We start from the raw sequence: 21,887 nt of genomic DNA on the forward strand, positions 1-21,887 counted from the left end.
CCAGCTAAAGGTGGAGGAATTATATTTTCTGAATCCAAAAATAATTACACCTGAAACAGCTTAAATGTTATGTGTTTCACTCGATTTACAATATACTGCACACCTGTACTAAGGCGCTCCACCTGAATGTGTGGTACAGTTTACAATTTGTATTAACTGTTTCACCAAGCATTTTACGCCAGGTGACACAGCTACTTTTGGCTTAACCAGCATTTCTCAAAAGGTTAATTAACTAGGCTGTGTGCTGTAAATTCCGAAGTGTATATCTTGACCGTTTAGAAAGGAATGATATGAGAATGGTTAGGTGGATGTGTAACGCCAGTCTGAGAGACAGAAAGAGTTCAGATGAGCTAAGAATCAGGCTAAGTCTCAGTAGAATTAAAGATGTCCTCCAGATAAGAAGATTGAATTGGCTGGGGCACTTGGAAAGAATGGAGGAGGATAATTGGGTAAGAAAGTGTAGAGACTTGATAGTTCCTGGGGCAAAGCCCAGAGGCAGGCCAAGAAAGACTTGGCAGGAGGTTATAAGGACAGACTTGATACAGAGGAAGTTGAGTTTAGATCTAACACAGTCTAGATCAGATTGGAAGAGGGTCATTAATATACCCCGTCCAACCCATGCTACCATGGAAAACGGACGTTAAGCCGAGAATGATGATGATGTATATAATATTCACCTGTAAAGTTTTATATATATATTTATGCCCTGCTGGTCTAATGGCTATAGCACCCATGCAAATGAGAGATCCAGGTTCAAATCCTGGACAGGGCTAGGAAAAACATAATTATCTTGCACCTACAACAACCAGGTTTTCATAAGTATATGATATTAGCTATATTGAATATAATAGGTAATCTTTAAGTCGTAGAGGGGAGAGTTGCATACATTTATCACTTTCATTTATAGAGACCAAAAATGCTTTGTTTTTTGTAATAGATCTATCACTTTATAGTAAAAAGTTAAAAAGGCGTTTTTTAATAATTTTTTTTGCCTTTCTTGTGGACTTCTCTCATTATTTCTAATTCTTGACTTTTTAATGTTGTTGTCATTGGAACCAAGTTAATTTTTAATCTCAGATTTATCAAAAAATGATAGTTTTTTCGGCGTTATGACCGATTGTTTAAATGCTTGTATTGGCACATAATTCTACTATCATGCTTCACTGTATATTGACCTGATATAAATTTGAGACCTTTTTGATGAACTATTGAATTTGAAATATTTGCACCTCAATATGTTCTATACTCCTGGCCTAATATGATACATATCCTAGAGATAATGAGTATACATAATCTTTGAGTTGTGGGTATTTTCTATTAAGATACCTGACCCTGCATTGCCGTTCCCTGGCCTTGCCAGTGCTGACCGTTCCTTTGCCTACTCTTCCTATGCCTTTTCTGGTGCCTGCCTACTATGCTCTTGCCTGTGCCTCCGATGCCTTGCCTACCCCTGCCTTGCTGATTCATCTTCCTGTTTCCTTGCCTGCCTTTTCCGTGCCCTTTCCTTGCCGTGCTTAATGCCTTTGCCTTGGCAACCTCTCCGCAAAACTTTCTATATTGATGCAAAGGTTTTGCTACACGATTATGTGTATTGTCAACAAATTTACGATTCTAATAAAAGCTCCAGCAGTACTGTTAGAGAGAATAGGAGCAACTACATCATGCAGATAAAACTAGTCTTTTAGGACGGTCTCAAGGCGGGTTGTAATGCGCCACGCGCGTAGGCTATGTTTGTAACAATAATAAATAACGATTGATTTGATCATAGTCACCAGTATAGAAAGTGTTGCGGAGAGGTTGCCAAGGCAAAGGCATTAAGCACGGCAAGGAAAGGGCACGGCAAAGGCAGGCAAGGAAACAGGAAGAGGAATCAGCAAGGCAGGGGTAGGCAAGGCATGGGAGGCACAGGCATGGGAGGCAAGGGCATAGTAGGCAGGCACCAGAAAAGGCATACGAAGGGCATGAATATATATATATGAAAAACTTTACATGTGCATCTTATATATGCTCACATAGCCTTTTTACTAACTAGACAGGGGTACCTGGCGTTGAAATGTCTGGTTTAGTGGCAAGTAACTGTAACACCCGTCGTTAAACGTCTGGTGTAGAGCGATTTATACGTTTTGTAAACTGTGCTACACATTCATGTGGAGCGCTTTAGTACAAGTATGCAGTATATCATAAATTATGTGAACCACACACAACAGTAAGATGTTTCAGGTGTAATATATTTTTCAAATAATAACTTTTCTTCAAAAACACAGTTTATATGTTGTGCCCATCTTAGCGAATTTCTCAAAACTTAAAAGTGAATTTCAATCCAGGGTGAGCGCTTAGTATAGGTAAACAATGTTGCACATCCATATAGGTTAAATACCATTTCAAACATAAAATTAGCGCAACTTCTGTTAAATAGAAACACAGGTAACAGCTTGCTGTTAACACTGGGCTGAGTGATTTGCACAGGTATACTGTTTCGCACATACGTTTCGGCATAATACCCATTTCCAAAAAACTATCCTAACTTCGGTTCAAACAAACAGACAGTTAACAAGCTGTTCTTATCCTACGCACCTAAAACAATTTTACTTTGTGGAAAATTTTGTAACATTTAAAAATAAAAATACAGTTTATAACCTGTTTTTACCCTCTTAAAGCAAAAAAAAAATGCAATATTTTATGGGAGAAGTTTATTTCCTGACGTGTACAATATATATAGCTAGCTACAATCGTCCACGAAAATATAGCTGTCTATTCCCCCTTAATGTTAAGAACTGCCCTTTTGTGGCTAAGCAACGTAAACAATTACACGTGACATAGCTGTATATAAACATTGATCACGAGTGAGAACAGAACGTACTATCTGCAAAATATCTAGCTGGCTATGTTTGGCCATTTTGTGGACGATTGTAGCTAGAACAAGCTGTATGATGGGACATTCCTACAGAGTAGAATTATCTCACTCATTGTGTAGTATATCTCTTTAATAATAGCCGTATTTTGTCTGTCTGTCCGCGAAAGATGCGTCCCGTAACGGAAACACGAAATTTTGTAAATTACGCGCTGATACCAAATGCGATATATTTTTACCGACTTTGTTTTGACCGCTCGCGCGTGGAATACCATTCACAACGCCTGATTCTTTAAAAAAAAACCAAGATCTTCGCGGAACGAAGGCCATTTTGATAATGGTCGTGTTTGTGGTCAGTGTGTGAGGTTTGTAGGCCTGTTTGACTTTTTTATCTTCTAAAAGCCTTATATATTTGTAATATTTGTTTTCTGTTTGTTTTCAATGTTAGGATAAATATATTGTGACGTTTTTTAGCCACGTACAGATCTTAAACGCACCAGTTTTAGGATGTTTGGCTAGGAACGAAGATTAGCTAGCTATAGCTACTAGCTAGCTAGAGCCTCACTTATTGCTATTCTGTTTGGTATAAGAGCTTTTTATCCTAGCCAACATTTATTTTTATGTTTAGGCTGTGGCTATTTAGCTAGCTCCTTAAAAAGTGAAAGTATAAAAATGCAGTTTGGCTACAACAATATTCTTAAGCAATATATAATTTTTATGCTAAATGCAGTTAGCTAGCTAGGTATAGCTACATATTTTATTATTTTTCTGCAAACTTTTTCTGCAAATGAAATGGCTGAGCGATTGTTTTGGCTGGACGAGTAACGACAGACTGTTCCCTTTGTTTTTATTTAAACCAAAGTTGCAATGAACATTTTCGGAAAAGGGCAATACGCCTTATGCGCCTGTTCAACTGTGTTTAACTGTACTAAGCGGTTAGCCCAGTGTTAAAAACAGACTGTTTTTTGTAAAAGGCTGTTACGCCTATGGGCATGTGCAACACCGTTTACCTGTATATACTAAGGTCAGCCCACCACTGTGACAATTAATTTTTAAACTTTCTTGGGAATCACGCCTGGACTAATCGCTCAGCCCTGTGTCTGCGAGAAAGTTTTTTTCAAAAGGGTATTATTCCTATACGCTGTACAACACGGTTTAACTGTACTAAGCGCTCAGCCCAGTGTCACGATTAATTTTTTAACTTTTAAAAAGACTTTTCCACAAAATAAAATAATATTGACCGATTGTTTTTGCTATGACAGGGTAACAACGGTTTGTAAACTCTGTTTTCATATCAGCTATTGTTGCGGGAAAGTAATTTTAAAAAAATATGTTACAGTCGCACACTATAATGGTGTATGTGCTTAACTTGATTTACGCCTGTGCAACACAGTTTAACTGTACTAAGCGTTCAGCTCAGTGTCACGATTAATTTTTTAACCTGCGCAAAAAGTTATTCCGCAAAATGAAATAAAATTGACGATTGTTTTTGCTATGATGGAGTAACAACACTTTGTGAACTCTGTTTTTATATCAGTTATCATTGCGGGAAAGTTATTTTTTGAAAAATATGTTACAGTCGCACACTATAATGGTGTATGCGCTTCAAATGATTAACGACATACTGTATACCTGTACTAAAGCGCTCCACCTTATCGTGTGGGACAGTTTAGGGCTCTTATTAAGCGCTCCACAGAGTGTTCAATGCCGGATCACACCTTTACTTGTGGCTTAACCCGGCGTTTCGACGCCGGGTTTCCCGGCTTATGTATAATAGCTAGCTAGAGGATAGGCAAAAAATCTTTCTCAAAGAATTTTTCTATGCTAGCTATGTTGCTGATTTTATGCCAGCAAAAATAGCAATTTATTGCTAGCTACATGGGTATCCCAGCTAAGTAGTTAATTTTATGCAAGCTTTGTAGCTAGTTTTATGCTAGCTATATGGCATTGTTTGTTGGTTTTTATGCTAGATAACTCTTACAGTAGCTAGGTAGCTAAATGCTATCTAAGTTCTATTATTATTCTATCTAAATCTGCAGTTTTAAGCTAGCTAGCTTTAGGTGTGAGTGAAAATAAGAATGGGTTCATTACATGTAAAAAATAGTGATATACTAGCGAGCTAAACATACCCTTTCTTTGTTTTCATGAACAAGCCCTTCCTCCGTCGGCTGCGATATAGCTAGCTTATATTAACGGAAGTTTGAGTTTGAGGCGCTATGTTATCCGAGAAAAAGTCACATGATATTAGTCAAAGTGACCATATATCACATGGCTAAAGCTAACTTAATCTCAACTGGAAATCCCCAACATGCCTGGCGAAAATTGCTCTACATACGGTTGCACAGTTTCACGAAGGGCTAAATATAAAGGTCTATCTATTTTTAAAGTTCCTGCTGGTGAAAATCAATTTGACAAGTCGTGGAGAGAAAAGTTAGTTGATGTTGTGATAAGAGATAGGGAAGTTGATCATGCTCTAAGGGATAGAATTCAAAGAAAGAAAATATATATTTGTGAAAAGCACTTCAGCGAAGATCAAATGAATCGTTACCACTCTAGCAGAACCACACTTGTTCCCGGTGCTATCCCCACAATAAACCTTCCTATTAAAAGTTTTCCTTCATCCTCCACATCTTCTAAGCCTCGTCAATCAGCACAATTAATTTTGCAGAAAAAATTGAACCAGTGGAAAATGTCATTACTGATCAGTACAAGTCATTTACAGATTTTATTTCTAAAACTCTGTTATTGCAATTAGTCGGTTGGAGTTTTACCTATACAAGTGATTGTGCTTCTTTTGCCTGTCATGATGCTATCCACTCAGTTCCAAAGTATGAGATATATGTTGATAATAATCTTGTTTTTACTGTTCGTGTTTTATTATGGTCTGTTCCTGCTAAACACGACATTTATTCTCAATCACTAAAACTTATTACAATCACATATTTAACAAGATTAATTATGGATTTGAAATTATGCCCAGGTTTGACAGACCACTTTGCTGGTAGCTGTCTTGAGCACTGTGTTCCAAAAGTATTTAACATCAAGGATAGTACTAGTGCACCTCTTCATCAAAGCAAATGGTATCAATCTCCAAATTGCATAGTTCTTATTCCACCTTCTTCTGAAAAATGCTTGGAATGTGTTAGGTCGGAGTAAAAAGAAAGCTTAAGTTTGAAAAGGAAAAGGGACAATTTAATTTCACCTGCCAAACTTAAAGCACCAATTTCCATGACTTCTCCAGACCGAATCATAAAAACCCTTCAAAATCACCGGTTGGAAAATAAAGAATTAAAGGATGAGTTAAAGAAAATGCAAGATGAAATTTCCACTTGTGCAGTTCCAGTCCAAAAAAGTCTTGGTGATGATTTCATAAAAATTATGTCAACAACTAATCTCAAGATACCACCATTCATGAAATTTTTTTGGGAAGAGCAGCAGAAATATTTATCATCATCAATTTTTTGACTGTCTTAACGTCAAGAATACCAAAGAAGCAGCAATTAAACGTAAACCATTTCTTAAACCGTACACATCTGTTGATGATGAAAGATTCTTATGGTTGACCGAAACATTTCTAGGATATTTCAAAACATGGAAGGATTCAATTGCTGATAGGCCTGGTAATTTTACGGATAATGCTAGAGCAAATATGTTTATTTCACGGCAAACCTACCAAGGAATCAAAATCACTGTCCACTCTACTGTTGAATTAATCCAGTATTTAATTAATAATGGAGTTCCATATGTACTGACAGAAAGATTTTGTCAAGATCCCCTTGAAAACTACTTTTGTCGTCAACGTGCAATTGGTCATAGGAAAGATAACCCATCAATCCGTGATTTTGGTTATAACGACAACACAATTGAACACAAAAGATTTTCCGACCCATAGCTGGTAACTGTCATGAAATTGATATTGAAGCTGTGCCATGCCGTAAGAGCAATTAAACACACTTGGAAGAAAGAAGAAACTAAAAACGGTTATTTTTATAGCCACACATTTATAAAAAACATTAAATTGGCTTAATAAGCAAGAACAAGCACTGTATTTCTGCTTAACACAAACATTAATAAAAAATATTTTAAAATACCTTAAAACCTATATACACTACCTGGACCTTTTTGTAGACTTCCATAATTATTTATTATACCATGTGCCAAAATAATATTGTTTTAAAATTTGTTGCTATAAAAATAGCAGTTGTAACAGGTTTATAGTCACTGTTCTGGACTCTTAGTGTCAATGTCCATCTGAAAGATTGCTTGAAGATTTCTTGATTTCAGTGCGTAGAGATCGAGCTTTTTTCTGTTTTGATGCAATTTTGTGCAGCTCACATTTATCTTTCACAAATGAAAAAACACGAACACGAACATAAAGCATAATGAGATGCTCAAGTAAGTTCATTGCTAATTCTTTTGTGACTTTTTTGGTTGAGTGTGATGTTATTTTGTTGTAATTACAAAGCACAACAGGGTTCTCAAGCAGGTCTGAAAAAATTTTCTTACTATCAATTGTATGGTGAAAATTAGCAGTTGCAGCACGAACTTCAAGTTCTGCACAACAAAAAATTCTGAAAACATCATCGGTTACTGACCATAACCCTCCTCTGTCCTTCATATTTACTAAATCAGAATTTTTATCGTCTTCCACAAGACATGACTTTCCAGCTAATAAGATGTCCAAACTTTGAACTCCAAGCATACTTCTTGATTTTTTTGATCTCCTAATGCGACGATATAGGGTACTAAATACATAACCACTTAGATATTGAATTATGTTTCTTTCTTTGGGTGAAAAATTCACATGGGAAGAAAATTCTACAGTGTTTTCTTTTACAGTTGAATTAGTGAGATGAGCAAGTACGTGATTAGCCACTTCAAAACCAAGGAGAATAGAGCTTCGATTTGATAAATTTCTGAAAACAATATTTACAGACACAGATTTATAGAAGGCCGGATAAAACTTTTCAGCATCGCCTTTAAAACTACCAATCACATCTCTGACAAAACTATAGGAAAAGTTTGTATCGTCGTTTGTAATAACATAATTGACAAATTCATTTCTGGTCTTCTCACTATAGCATTCATCTTTAGAAAGTTTACTTGCACTTAATTGGGTGTACTTCTTAAAGTATAACGGATGGAGCTTGGTTTCAGCAGTAGTGAGGCTGTCGTCATTTAACTGGTTTTGTGGCTGACGATGTTTCGCATTTCGGTGTCTTGTGAGTCCCCGTTGTGTTTTGCATGTTTTGGAGCATATATCACAGAAAAAACAGCTTTCAGAAGGGTCGTCAACTATTTCTTCAACAATTTCGGATAATTCTTTAGTTAAATCACGATTTTTCTCTAATAAATCTTCATCAATAACAGCCAAGATTGCATCAAAATCATCTTCACCAAAGAAATCCTCCCCATGGGCAGCCATTATTGATAATTCCGTGCAGTCTTAAACTGGCCACCCCGATTTAAGAAACATCTGCTTGTGAACAATAGGAACACATTATGGACGGCCCGGAATTACCAGACTATCTCTTTTTCTTATGACTATGATTTGATGAGTGTTATTTGTAGCGATGTAGTGTAGTGTTCAAACTAAATATAAGTACTGTTCCGACCCATATTGTCCGGCCGACCCATGTTGTCCGAAGAACGGCAACAACCCATATTGTCCGAATCCAACCCATATTGTTGGGATAACCTTTACCCATATTGTCCTAAAATATCTCAGGCAACATGGGCAGGCATATAACCTCTACCCATATTGTCCTAAACCTTTTCGGACAACATGGGCAGACATATAACCTCTACCTACGTTTTCCCGAACTTTCTTGGATCATATGGGTTGGGGTGTCTGTTGAACTTCGAAACTTTAAAAACCTGCATATCGGACTCGGTGACCTTAAAAACAAAAGAAAAGATAACAAATGACAAAGACAGTAAGTATTCTTGCCGAATTTTTTTAACAAGTACATGAATATAACATAAGTCAAAGAACATAGTAAAATAATTGGTAATGTAGGACACGTATAATGAAATCTACTACTGTTCATTTCGATCAAATAAGTCTTTAAACTTAGTTGTTATGTATCCAATCCGGCTATGTGAAGTTGCACTGATGCCTAATTCAGAAAAGTTGCTTCAGAGAAAATGTACAAAACCGGTGGGTACATTTTCATTATTCAGAGTGATGACGTAGTTTTTTTGGTATCGCCAAGGTCACTTTATCTCCTTGCGTGAAGTTGATGGTTTTGACTCGTTTTCCATTAAAATATTTTTTTTGTCATCATAGTTGCATTCCTAGCAATCTCAGCAGCAACTTTCTCCCGTACAGTTGATCTTTTAGGGAATGTTGTTTCAAATGGTGTTTCACTACGTGGATTAGGTTGATCTGCAGAAAAATCGACTGTTTCATCGATTTCGATAAGTTCTGAAGTATCTTCTTCTACCCAGTGTGTTGCAAGATCCAGTTGATCCAAACCGTTTGGTTTCTGTCCAAAAACAACTTTGAACGGTGTCTTTTTAATGCTGCTAACAACAACCGTAGGTGAACAACTAAATATAAATATAGGACTAACATTCCATATGTTTACCAGTTTTTCTAGATTTTAGCAAGGATTCATGCAAGATACTGGTTTAAAAATCAATGGAGCAACTTAAGCAGCCAAAGTCAGGATAATTATTTTTAAATTCACTCCCTCACATAGACATAACTGGGTAATACAGTTTGTTTATGTCACAAGCGTGCACTTACACTGTATTTCAGGAAGCCATTTAGACCAGAAGGAAGTCTTTGTATCCATCTCTTTGGCACTTATCATGGTCTGGATTGTTGCGTTTCCCTGCTCAACTAAACCTGAAAAAACAGTATTCCTTACACACAGATAAGAACCCAGTAAAATTTACCACAGCCTTTAGCTGTATTAGAAAATATATGTTTTCTTCTTTTTGGTAATTGAGTTGTACTTACGCTTATGCTTAGTTCCAGTACCATTAATTATGCCTAAACTTTATCTACCAACAATGTGTAAAAAAATAATATATGCACAATACAAAAAACACCTAACACAATAGAGACATTTAAAAACCTTGGGACTGGGAATGACCAGGAGCACCATGACCGAATGTTGTTTTTCCTGGCCAGGATGCAGCGACATGTTCCATGACACCATTAACAAATTCTCTCCCATTGTCTGAGTGTATGATTTTTGGCAGTCCAAACACACTAAAAAACCTATCTTTAAATCTTTTGGATCTTTCTTCAGCTGTTTTTCTGTCCAGGGGGGACAGCACACGGAATTTCGAAAAATGGTCAACTATGTCACCAATATATTAGTAAATTCCATCAGGTTTTGATTGCATATCAATCAAGTCAATCTGAAATTTAAAGGGGAATTAAGCCTCAAACTTAAATAGCATTATTTCGGTTAACATTATGTTCGTTTCCCAAATTCTGGTCAAAATTTTGAAAAATAAATATTATTTGGATTGATTTTAATATAAAAGTTACCCCTTCTATGAGCGAACGGTAAGCGCCATTTAAATTTTCTGAGGTCACGGCTGATTCTGGAGACTGTTATATCGTGACGTATATTACGCTGAAGAAGCATAAGCTTGCGCTGAGCGAAAGCAGCGAGATATGGAAAATTCAAGCTCCTGCTCTGACTCTCCTATTTCAGAAGTAGAATATTCAAGTGACTCTAGCGAAACGTCAGTAACAGGATGTTACATGAATGAGCCTGAATACTCCAAAGCAGAACTTGAAAAAGTGACTTTTAAATCTAGTGATAGCGAAGAAGAAGACGAATTGAATTCAAGCAGACTTGAAAATTTGCATTGGTGTACTTGTACATGTTGCGTTATTTATAATTGCTTCACTCTTGTGGAATGCAAGTGTTGCCAAGAATTTTTCAATTTATTGAACGACAAGTTGAATGATAACAAGTGCATCACGATGCACAAGGATTTTGAAATTTTATGTTTGAACCGCACAGTGTTAGAGACAGCCAGCATACGACCTCGACGATATCAGAAAAAATATAACGAACTCTCCACATATACTAATAAGTAAGTCTTTCTTCAAAAAATATGTTTCTCGTAAATATTTTCACAGACCATATTTCTCATTGTCATACACTTAATCTTACAGGTCCATGCGCTATGAAAATACACACCATCGCAGATTATTTAATTAAATTTAAAATAATGTCATTCCTTGAATATCTAATAAAAAAGGAGGAGAGCCCATGTGCCTCAAATAACAATTTGTTTCAAAGAAGTTTTGATGAATAAATAATTTCTTTCGAATATTTTATCCTGGTTTACACTATAACATAAACTTTGATTCCGTTGTAGGGAAATGAGGTACACCAGTTACCGACAGTACACGGCCATGGTACATTATTATGAAAGGCTTGGAAAAGGATGTCGCGTGGTGATTCCAGCTTGTGTTGTGCGGAAAATAAGGGAAGAATTTCCTGATTCAGATGGAAAATATACTGGATTCAAAGAATTTGTTGACATATAACGGGACTTAACATTTTTAAACAAACAATAACAACAACAAAAAAGCGAAATAAAGTACAACGGACCAGAGTTATTTTTTGAATCGTTTTGCATAATTCCGTTTCTCTAAAATTTTCGAAGTGTCAGGTCTGGCTGTGTGGGCAATGTTACGTGGTCGACTAAGCTTGTTTACAACTTCTTTACCAGAGATCTTTACCTTTACCCCACTCTCCTTTCTTTCAATTATGTCATTCATTATCGCATCAACAAAACTGAAAGACTTGGGTTCTTTCACAGGTTTCGCGACCCACTCTTTATTCAATTTGCTTGAGACAAACTTCCACTTTTTTTCACCGATCTTCTGACTCCCTTTACGCGCGCATTTTACAACAGCCTGCTTTCGACGAACGTTATTGTTATGGTCCAAGATAGCCAACTTCACTCGGGCGTTCATCACATTCAACTCGAAATGTTGCCGTTTTGGTGTGTACGCTGTTATCAGTGAGTGAAAAACTTCCACGCCCCCTGTGTGGTATGATTCGCAAAGAAGTTCCATATCCTTAAAGTTTTTTTTATCAAGGACGATTTCTTCCAATGCATTATACGCTGGCGAATGTTTCTCAATTCACTTCTTCTTTCGTGCCTCAGCACTAGAATAGGCTTCGTGTCGGCACCTGAGATACTTGGGATATTGCTTCGCGAAATTATATTTATTCGTAACATGTTGAAGTATCGACTTCCACATTTGCACCAGCAGCTCTGGGTCACCTTGGCAGTTTTCGGCACACCAGAAAAGATGATTTCCTATTGGTTTGATCCAATCCTGTAATATTCGCCTATCTTTTCGTTTTACTAATGGTCTAAGTTTGGCTTTGATGTTCTTAGCAAAATGCCATGGATCATACCGATGCATGATATCTAACCTGTTTTCACGTATCCATTTAGCGATTTGCCTGTTTCGGTCCGTGGCAACTCTTCCTACAGGATAGTTATCGGAACTTAACTGCTCAAGGCAATTTTTGAAGCCTTGTAACTCCAAGGGCGCCGAAACTTTACCGGTTGTTGTTTGGATTGTGGTTGTCGCAACAATTTTGTTAGACGCTGACAATTGTAAACTATATGTGCAATACTTGGCAGATTTACCAGGTGAGTCAAATCTGCAATCGCCAAGACATGCTTCATTCTCTCCCCGACTATCCTCTCTTGCACTGGCAATATTTTTCACGAAATGGTCGTTTACAGTTGGGATTATCAGTGATCGCTGAACATCATAGTATGTTCGTTGATTGACAAAATTTAAACCAGAAAAATTCGCAACTTTCTTAACCCTTTCATATGTGTTTCCTAAAATGGTAATATATGATTTTAGGTGATCCAGACTGCAGCGTGCTGAATGAGCAGCGAAAATAACAAAAAGTCAACATGTCCGAGAGATGAGGTTGCTTTCAACCCGTTTGAAAACATGGCATAGCCTGCTGTAAATTTGCATATCATCATGCAGCATGCAAAAGAAGATTTTTTTTACCTGAACAAAATATTGCAGAGGATAGCAACAAATTAAATGCTGGCATTTTTCCAAGCATGGGTTGACTTTTCCAGTCAAAAACCACATGCTCATTGATGCAATACCCTTTGTATAGTACACACGTTCCCTGCTCACGCTTTTCGATACTGGTTGCGGTTCCATCACATGAACGACAGGGCAGTAAGTTAAATATTTCATCTAGCATGCTTTCGAAAACAACAAATTTCTTTTCTTTTAAAATGCTTCGTTCGGTTTCATGAGCATCACTAATATTGATTGACTCTTCTGCACTTTCAGCGATGTAATCAGAGTCTTTTTCATCGTCAGTTGGTAAGGATTGTAATGACGAGTTTATAGGAGACAGTGAGACGTCCTCACAAACGTGCTTTCTTTTAGAAGGAGTGGAGCAAACAGTTTTTTCTTTGGAATATGCGTGATTGTTTACCACAGCAACGTAATTAGCAGAAATGGAATAATACTCGGGAGCTTGCGCTTCAAAGTCACATGATTCTAACCGATCAGTTTGACAGCTTCTGTTTAAGTCGCTTAGTGATATTTCACATTGAACTCCAACGTTCTTGTGGGTTGGTTCAATAATCTTGAAAGATAAAATGACTAAGTTTTACCGAAAAAAAAGTTGCAACAAATCAAAATCAGTTACAGCGTGACTTACATCCTTCACACTTATGATCATGATGGTTTCTTCTTCAACCAAAGTTGGATTTGTTTGAACATTCACAGTTTCGTTTTGAGAAACTTCGTTTTCCGTTAGCAGATGGCCGATAAGCTGTAAAACACAAAATTAAATACAACTCAGTGTAAACAGGACCTAAACAATATCATTTAAAAACACTCCAGAGGTAGTCTAGATAAAAAATAGAAAGAAAACTGATGTAATTATATGTTAGAAAAAAGTGACCAACTTCAGAACGTGCTAATTCTTCACTTCGTCTAACAGATAATTTTTTTTCGTTGCTGTAAATGTTTTGTGCCGTCCATGTTTATTTCATCGTATGTTTTGTGCGAAAATTTTGTTGGCACTGCCCCCGGTACTAACTCTTTCTTTTTTCTTTTCGTAAAATATTCCGGCAATGTTATTTCTTTTTTTAAACAATCTGGGTGAAAATGATCTTCGCATAACACAGCGTCTTTACCAAATTTCAACGTATTGATGTTCACATCGGCACGACCCATGTTGTTTATCCGTCTCAAACAACGCAACTTTTCTTCGTTACTGTTCGGTCGAGGAATCATAAAAAAAGACTTCACCTCTCCTTTCCCAGTACTATTTCTACAGCCATAAGCTTTACAAGTAGGCATCGTGTTTGGAAGAAAGATAACATCAACAAATACGCTGTTACTTTTGTTCACATTGTGTAAACAACTTTAAAAAAGATGAAGAGATCAAAAAATTGAAATGAGCGTAAAATACGTCATAGATCTCCATCGCAGATTTTTTATGATTTAAACATGGCGATTACTGTTGTCAACTTTTATGCTAGAAAAGGGATGTAAATTCAAAGAATTTCAATTTTTTTTATATACCATCAAAATAAGTAGGGTTTGTAAAAGATATTTCCGAAGAAAAAAAATTTGGACTTAATTTCCCTGTAAGCCAATATATAGGGAACAGTAACTATGGTACCAATTTATATCAAAAACTTCTATTTGAGCATTATGTGTAAAAGTAATTAGATACAACTAAAACAGTTTTTTACAATGTCACCTGAATTCTTTGAAGAAAGCCAGTTGAGATAATGGGCTTCAGAGGAGCCTTTTTCAGTTGGACAGATTTTAAGGCACAGACAGTACAATGCCTTGTGTAACACTCCACAGTCCTTCTTGGAATGTTGCTGTATGTTCTACTAATCTGAAACATGTGAAGGAATTATACAGCATCTGATTAGGATTTGAAAGGCTATTAATATCAATCAATTACCGTTAAAAACTTGTTTCTTTAAACATATTTATTTTTTTATAAGTTAACAACTTTATTAACTGACAATGTTTCATTGTTATCTTATATTTATGTTTGATTTCCTAATTACACTTTCCCGTAAGGCCAAAAATAGTTATAGGCGTTAATACCTGTTCAAAAGTTTTTCTAGAACCACAATGCATGAGTTCCTTGCTATGGATTCTTTCGATTATGTCAAACATCTTGTTTCCTGTGCATACCCTCTTAAAATTTCCAAGAGTTGCGTTGCACTGAAAAAAGCATTTAGATATATATAAATACTTTGTGAAATCAACAATTATATATATACATACTTACATAAACATCTACTCTATATAGCCATTATAAAAAACAGAATTGATTCAGACAGGATTCGAACCTGCATTATCCTGTTAACAGGACATCCTACCAATTGGATGACTGAATCGAAAGTCAAAGTTAATAGACATATATGAAACTAAACTTACATTTTGCTACTTTAAGTTTCCAGTCTATGATACTTGATTTTATTATCTAAGAACTAGTGTATAAAGCCCGTGGATAAATCCACTTAGGCAAAAGGTCAATAAAAAGAAAGTTGTTTTAGATGTTTTGCTGACGTCAGCAGTGCAGTGCAGATAAAAAAAAACATTGCGAAATTTGTTTAATCTTTGTCTGTAATGTGTAGAGGTTGAAACACTGGTCAAAATAACGTACAGAATCATATGTTCTCGACGAACGCCTAATGAGATATCAGGGATTAAAAATTTTGCTGACGTCAGCAAAGAACCGTCAAAACCCTAAATATTTTTTTAGAAATTAGTATACCTGTTGCCTCCATCGCATAGATCTTAAAACGCTGATCAAGAAAATGTATAAGATGATGTACCTTTGAGAAACGGTTGCAGAAATATTAGGGTTTAAAGGTTTTTTGATGACGTCATCAACTCGTCCATTCCGAAACGGATTCGGGGATCCGGGTTTGGGAAAATTACCCAATTTGATCCTAGGTGGTCCCTAGTTACCCACGCGGTGAAAAATCATTGACGTCACCACCTCGTTTCCAAGTTATTTGGCCTCAATGTTTTAGGTGCACTGTAATGGTTTCATTAATTTAATATAGGATATTGACGTTAAAGTAGTGTTATTTTCGTCACGCCGTAACGTCAGAAAATTTGACATATTAGAGATGCATTTTTCGGCAACATCAAAGGAAAATGAAGACATCCACTTTGCCTGTCACAGACACACAGACAGACACACTTAGCGTATTATATTATAGACTAGTCGATAAGGTCCGTGGAAAAATCCACTTAGGCAGGATAACAGAGAAAAACAACCGTCATTTAAATTTTGCTGACGTCAGCAGAGACCTGTCAGAACGCAAAAAATCTTTTTTCATAAATTTGTATGCCTAATGCTTTCATCGTATAGATCTTGAAACGCTGATCAAGAAAATGTATAGGATCATGTACTTTTTACAAATAGTTGCGGAGATATTAAGGTTTGAGATTTTTAGATGACGTCATCAACCCGTCCATTTTGAAACGGATTTGGTGACCCAGGTTTGAGAAACTTACCCAAATTGGTCCCAGGTAGTCCCTTGTTACCCAAGCAGGAGATGACGTCAGTTATTTCTACCCGTTTCCAAGTTATTTAGCCTTAAATTTAAAAGTGCAATGCAATGGATTCACTAATCTTAATATAATTTCCTTTGACGTCTTTATCAAAGAAATTTTATCCACTTTGCAAAAGTCACAGACAGAACTGGCGTATTATTATATAGACTGGTCGATAAGGCCCGTGGAGTAATCCACTTAGGCAGAGGGACAATGGAAAATAGGTTTTTTTAGATTTTTTGCTGACGTCAGCAGTGCAGGTACAAAAAAAATTGGCGAAGTTTAGTTTATTCGTTCCCTGTAATTTGTAGAGGTTAAAACGCTGATCAAAATAATGTATAGGATCATATGTTTTTGACAAACGCCTAATGAGATATAAGGTTTTAAAAATTTTGCTGACGTCAGCAATGAACCGTCAAAACCCATAATTTTTTTTAAGAAATTCGTATACCTGTTGCCTTCATCGTATAGATATTAAAGCACTGATTAAGAAAATGTATAGGATCATGTACTTTTGGTAAACGGTTGCAGAGATATTAGGGTTTGAAGATTTTTGATGACATAATTAACCCGTCCATTCCGAAACGGATTCGGGGGACCCAGGTTTGGGAAAATTACCCAAATTGGTCCTAGGTGGTCCCTAGTTACCCACGCGGTGAAAAATCATTGACGTCACCACCTCGTTTCCAAGTTATTTGCCCTCAAAGTTTTAGATGCACTGTAATGGCTTCATTATTTTAATATAGGATATTGACGTTAAAGTAGTATTATTGACGTCGCGCTGTAACGTCAGAAAATTTGACGTAATAGACATGTATTTTTCGGCAACATCAAAGAAAAATGAACACATCCACTTTGCCTGTCACAGAGACACGGAACTGGCGTATTATTATATAGATATCTTATTATAGATATGTTTGATATCTAGTCGATTAGGCCCGTGGAAAAATCCACTTAGGCAGAAAAACAATTGAAAAGTTCTGTCATTTGAATTTTGATGACATCAGCAAATATTTCAGTATATTGAATATGCCTTTTACTAAAAAAAATAATCTGAAAATGCATAAAAAGAAAGTATATAAGTCATAATTTAACAAAAAAGTTCTTAAAATCTAACACAAAATATCAAATGTCAAATCGCATGAAATCCTCCCAACAAAACTTCAGACAAAATATGAAAAACAATGGCGTGCAAGGTGTAAAATCTAGTTAGCAGAAAGTTACAACATTGACAGTCACAACCCAGACAGTTACGACAACAATAATAATAATGTCAGAAATAACACATATCTCAAATATGTATACATCTTATTATGTGATTATGTTGCAAACCTTCAATATTTTAATCTGAAATGTCGAAAAGAAAGGCTTGCAACAGTAAGCACAGATCTATGAAATAAGTTCTTTAAGCATTTTAAACATTGTCTTTTCCCTAAATGCTTATACAACAATACAACCTGAACAATATCAAAAAGCGGCGCCGTAGATTAGTGGTTATAGCTCTCGTACTCTGTGCGGGAGACCGGGGTTCGATTCCTCTTGACGGCGATTCAACATGGGCGAGTGAATGTTACCATAGCCCCGGGTTAACCCAAGCCATGTGAGGGAAATTGGGAAGATGGCACACTGTGTGGGCCGTTGGATGTTGCCGGGAGTTGTCTAGTAGAGCGCGGGCCCTAATTGGGTCTGCGTCGCTCAAAATGAGCATTAAATACTCTAGGACTCTCCATCTAAGCCATGGCCCTTCCTGGAAATAATAGAAAGGGTATATCCCTCGATATTTGTGAGGCTAGCCATGTAAAATATGCACATCTATCTATCTATCTAAGCCAAACTTAAACAAACACAAAACACCTAAAAACAAAAAGTTAAACTTTGAAAAATCATTTATTCGGTTGCATACCATCCTCTCCTGCAAAAATATGCACAAAATGTAAAAATTAACCGGTTAACAAAACAATTTTTTGTCTAATGATCCGTACTGACTTTACCAAACATTTTAACCTGAAATGTCGAAAAAGCAATGAGCAAGGAGTAAATTTCAAATCAACAAAAATCATTATTTTGAAAACATTGTATATATATATGGTCCTTCCTCACAAAAGTTTACAATAAATGTAGAACACAAAGGTTTATGAGGAGCAAATCAAAATATGAACAAAAATCAGTTCAATTGGCATGTTCTATATTGTCTTCAGCCATAAAATCTTCCACAAAATTGATATGAAACCCATCAAATTCAATTCAGAAAAAGCAGTCATTTAAGTGCATACAAAAATACAACTTGTAGAATATCAAATTATTATTTTTAGTATATATAATTGCATATGGTCCTCCCTCACAACAGTTAAATTTTTGCACTAAATTTGCAACACAAAATACAAATTCTAAATAATTCCTATGGTTTTCCTCAAAAGTTTAATCAAAATATAAAAGATGAGAGGTGAACGACAAAATCAAAGTTTGCAGAATTTAATTATTTTGGTATATATATGTCTATTGATATATGCCCTTTATAACAATATTTCAATCCAAAATGTGAAAAAGAAAAACAGTTTGCAACAAAATCAGTTATTCTGATGATATTGCATAAACTTTTTCTCCACAAAAGTGTAAAAAAAGAATGGTTGTAGGAAATACTTCTGATTCAACAAAAATCAGTATTTGCATCTTGTACTCATTAAATATTACCCAAACTATCAAAAAACTGTGATTTGGAACGCATCAAATTTATAAATAGAGAGGGATCAGTCATTTCGGTATGTTGTACAGAGTCCTGCCCGGTAAGAATTTATACAAAATATAAAAAAACACAAGTTTTTTCGGTGTTGTACTCTCTCAAAAAAGTTGAAACTTTTCTTAATTGAGACAAAATGCCATAAACAAAAACATTTTAGTCAGAACATCTAGAACAACAAAAATCACTACACTTAAGGTACCAGAATTACTACATGTTAAATAAAAATCGTTTCGTCATATTGCATGTAACCGATGTAGCTATATAAGTTTAGTTACACAAAATGTGAAAAATACATTATTTGCATACACAATTTGTGAAAAATACATTATTTGCTTAAAAACAGTCCTTAAACTCTTCTTAAATATTATGTAATACTTTTTTAAAAGTTGTTGTGGCTTGTTAATTTAAGCTTAAAATGTCAATTAAAATAAGTTACAGTCACATTCTCAGCAAAGACCACTAAGATTAGCTTACATGTAAAAAGCAACATAAAACTGAAGCTAACATAAGGTAGCTACAGCAGCTAATAGCTGGTCACTTAAATATAAACTGGACACTTAGCTAGGTATAAAGAACATGGCTACATATTTATAAATTCCTAGCTACCTAGCTAGTTGTTGTTGGTGTGGTTGATGCTAGCTAACAAACATGTCTCGCATCAATAATATCATCAAAACTTTAAAAAACATAAACAAACCTTACAGAAACCTTTCTATACTTCATTTATATACCATGCCCCTTTTTAAATGCTTTTGTAAAGATTTATTTTGAAGGCAAGAGAAGACAAATGCTTAAAAAGGACAGCCATCTTTTTTGCAAACACAATTTTCGTTACTTTGTGCTAGAACTTCATTTAACAAACCACACAAAACTCGCGGCTTTTCACGACAAAGAAGACATATTTTTTTCGGCAACATCAAAGATTTTTTCGGCAACATCAAAGGAAAATTACGACATCAACTTTGCATGTCACAGACAGACGGACACACTTAGCGTATTATTATATAGATTATGGTATATATACAGAAATAACAATAAAAAAAGAAATATTACATAACAGGATAAAAAACCATCTCAGTTTACCACAGTAACTGAAACATAATTTAGAGGTCATGCCAAAACTGAACTTGCCAAAGAAACAATCCATGGGCATTAACTAACATGCATCTTTACTCTTTCGCTATTGTAGTTTGTCGTTCATATTTTTGGCCTTTAGAGATGACAAATAGCTAAGCATTGTTCACAATGGGAAATGAAAAAATTACAAACACCATAAAAAGTATAAAAAGGTATATATATAATATATACCTAGGTACATGAATGTGTAATAAAATGCAGTATAATTAAAGTATAAAGGAGAATAAAAAATGAATTACATCAACTGTAGTGCTAGGAACACATAAAATATCCACCAACCCAAGTGTAGGGTAACTCATCAAAACATAATTGCTTCGTCTGATACACCTTACAGTACTTTCTGATACATCGCTCTTTTGTTTTTTCAAGTATAAAACAATGTCGTGATAGGTCTCTTGGGAAATTATTGTGGAGTTCCTTTTGCACGCTTCCACCTCCAACCAGGCCTGGAACTGTTTTTTTATGTTTTCCCAGATCATTTGTATGAAAAAAATTCTCCATTAAAAATATAGCTAGCTAGATATCCACAATACCCACGATCCACACACAACAACCGCGCTACACTAAATTGTCGGTTTACCCATATTGTCGGAGAGCCGTCTATATTGTCTTTTTTCCACAGTTCAAAATATCGGACAACATGGGTCGACAGACATCGCGGGATGGCACAGTTCAAATTACTTGATATAAAACATGAATTGAGCGTATAAAACTCTTATCAGCTTGCCTATAAAATATGAGTAATAGATTGAAATTAACAGCCAGGAACTTGAAGTTTATTGTAAAGTATTGTAAAATATTGGTTTGATTGATATTACAACGCTCCCGAACTCACTTTCTTAATAGATAAAAGTGTGCGAAAATCGTATGAGCAAAATGGAAAATGATTGCGCTAGTATATATAAGCACAAAACATAATGAACTATGAAATACAGTTCGGTAATTAAATTTTTACACATACATGAATTCACAATACGGGAGTACCAAGGGACGTGTTGAAGTGAAACTAAGTGATTAAATACGTAACTATGGAAACATACATTCAACATGGGTACGAAACAAGTACAACAAAATGGTAGGACACAAACAATAAAACAAACATTATTCTTTATTAGTATTTGCATATGTACATTGAAAACTTATCAATATCACTAATAAGGATCAGAAATATAAGTACGCCCAAACCTCCTTGTGGTACACCAGAGAGAACAACAACTAGTACTGATGTCTCGCCGTCCACTGCTAAGATTGAGTGCGACAGATCAAGAAGCTTTTTAACCAATGAAACAGTTTACCAGAGATACCAAGGCTTTTTATCTTATTAAGCACAATGTCAAAATCAACTTTTTCAAAAGCTTTTTCTTTTAAGCCTTTAAGTCTGGAGGAGAAGCTGAGACTAGAGGATCGCCGAATCTGGCAGGAGAAGATGACCACTGATCTTAGCAGACTTTAGGACAGAGGATAGACTTTTTAAAGGTAGAGGGCATGGCGATGAAGCGGAATACCAACTTATGTTAGAAATAGAGTGATGGAGTCTCATCCTCTTTCTTATGAAGAAAGAAAACTTTTGTTCTAGT

At 35.7% G+C, this 21,887-nt stretch overlaps 3 protein-coding genes across 3 annotated transcripts; 1 reads left to right on the forward strand and 2 right to left on the reverse strand.

Moving 5' to 3' along the window:
* Positions 1-6,789: 6,789 nt before the first annotated feature.
* LOC130625525 (uncharacterized) lies at positions 6,790-8,303 on the reverse strand. The gene has a single exon (XM_057440628.1). It carries the CDS (start codon positions 8,274-8,276, stop codon positions 7,092-7,094), a length of 1,185 nt encoding a protein of 394 aa, XP_057296611.1. The 5' UTR covers positions 8,277-8,303; the 3' UTR covers positions 6,790-7,091.
* An 811-nt stretch (positions 8,304-9,114) lies between these two features.
* On the reverse strand, positions 9,115-10,458 carry LOC130625042 (SCAN domain-containing protein 3-like). The gene is made up of 5 exons (XM_057440127.1): positions 10,359-10,458; positions 9,937-10,164; positions 9,603-9,704; positions 9,552-9,561; positions 9,115-9,403 (listed from the first exon to the last, which is right to left on the reverse strand). Exons 1-5 carry the CDS (start codon positions 10,456-10,458, stop codon positions 9,115-9,117), a joined length of 729 nt encoding a protein of 242 aa, XP_057296110.1.
* Positions 10,459-10,487: 29 nt separating this feature from the next.
* Positions 10,488-11,375, forward strand: LOC130625043 (P2X purinoceptor 7-like). Its single transcript, XM_057440128.1, has 2 exons — positions 10,488-10,915; positions 11,204-11,375. Exons 1-2 carry the CDS (start codon positions 10,488-10,490, stop codon positions 11,373-11,375), a joined length of 600 nt encoding a protein of 199 aa, XP_057296111.1.
* The last annotated feature ends 10,512 nt before the right edge of the window (positions 11,376-21,887 follow it).

The sequence above is a fragment of the Hydractinia symbiolongicarpus genome, chromosome 14 (assembly GCF_029227915.1).
Source record: "Hydractinia symbiolongicarpus strain clone_291-10 chromosome 14, HSymV2.1, whole genome shotgun sequence".
NCBI classification, from domain to species: domain Eukaryota; kingdom Metazoa; phylum Cnidaria; class Hydrozoa; order Anthoathecata; family Hydractiniidae; genus Hydractinia; species Hydractinia symbiolongicarpus.

Bases quoted from the DNA above. Each gene is read 5' to 3' on its own strand.
- LOC130625525 (XM_057440628.1), bottom strand. From the start codon at position 8,276: ATGGCTGCCCATGGGGAGGATTTCTTTGGTGAAGATGATTTTGATGCA.
- LOC130625042 (XM_057440127.1), bottom strand. From the start codon at position 10,458: ATGCTTCTTCAGCGTAATATACGTCACGATATAACAGTCTCCAGAATC. The intron at 10,165-10,358 runs GTAACTTTTATA...TTGGTGACATAG, and splicing joins ACCGTTCGCTCATAGAAGGG to TTGACCATTTTTCGAAATTC. The intron at 9,705-9,936 runs GTTTTTAAATGT...CTGTTTTTTCAG, and splicing joins TGGTCATTCCCAGTCCCAAG to GTTTAGTTGAGCAGGGAAAC.
- LOC130625043 (XM_057440128.1), top strand. From the start codon at position 10,488: ATGGAAAATTCAAGCTCCTGCTCTGACTCTCCTATTTCAGAAGTAGAA. The intron at 10,916-11,203 runs GTAAGTCTTTCT...ATTCCGTTGTAG, and splicing joins CTCTCCACATATACTAATAA to GGAAATGAGGTACACCAGTT.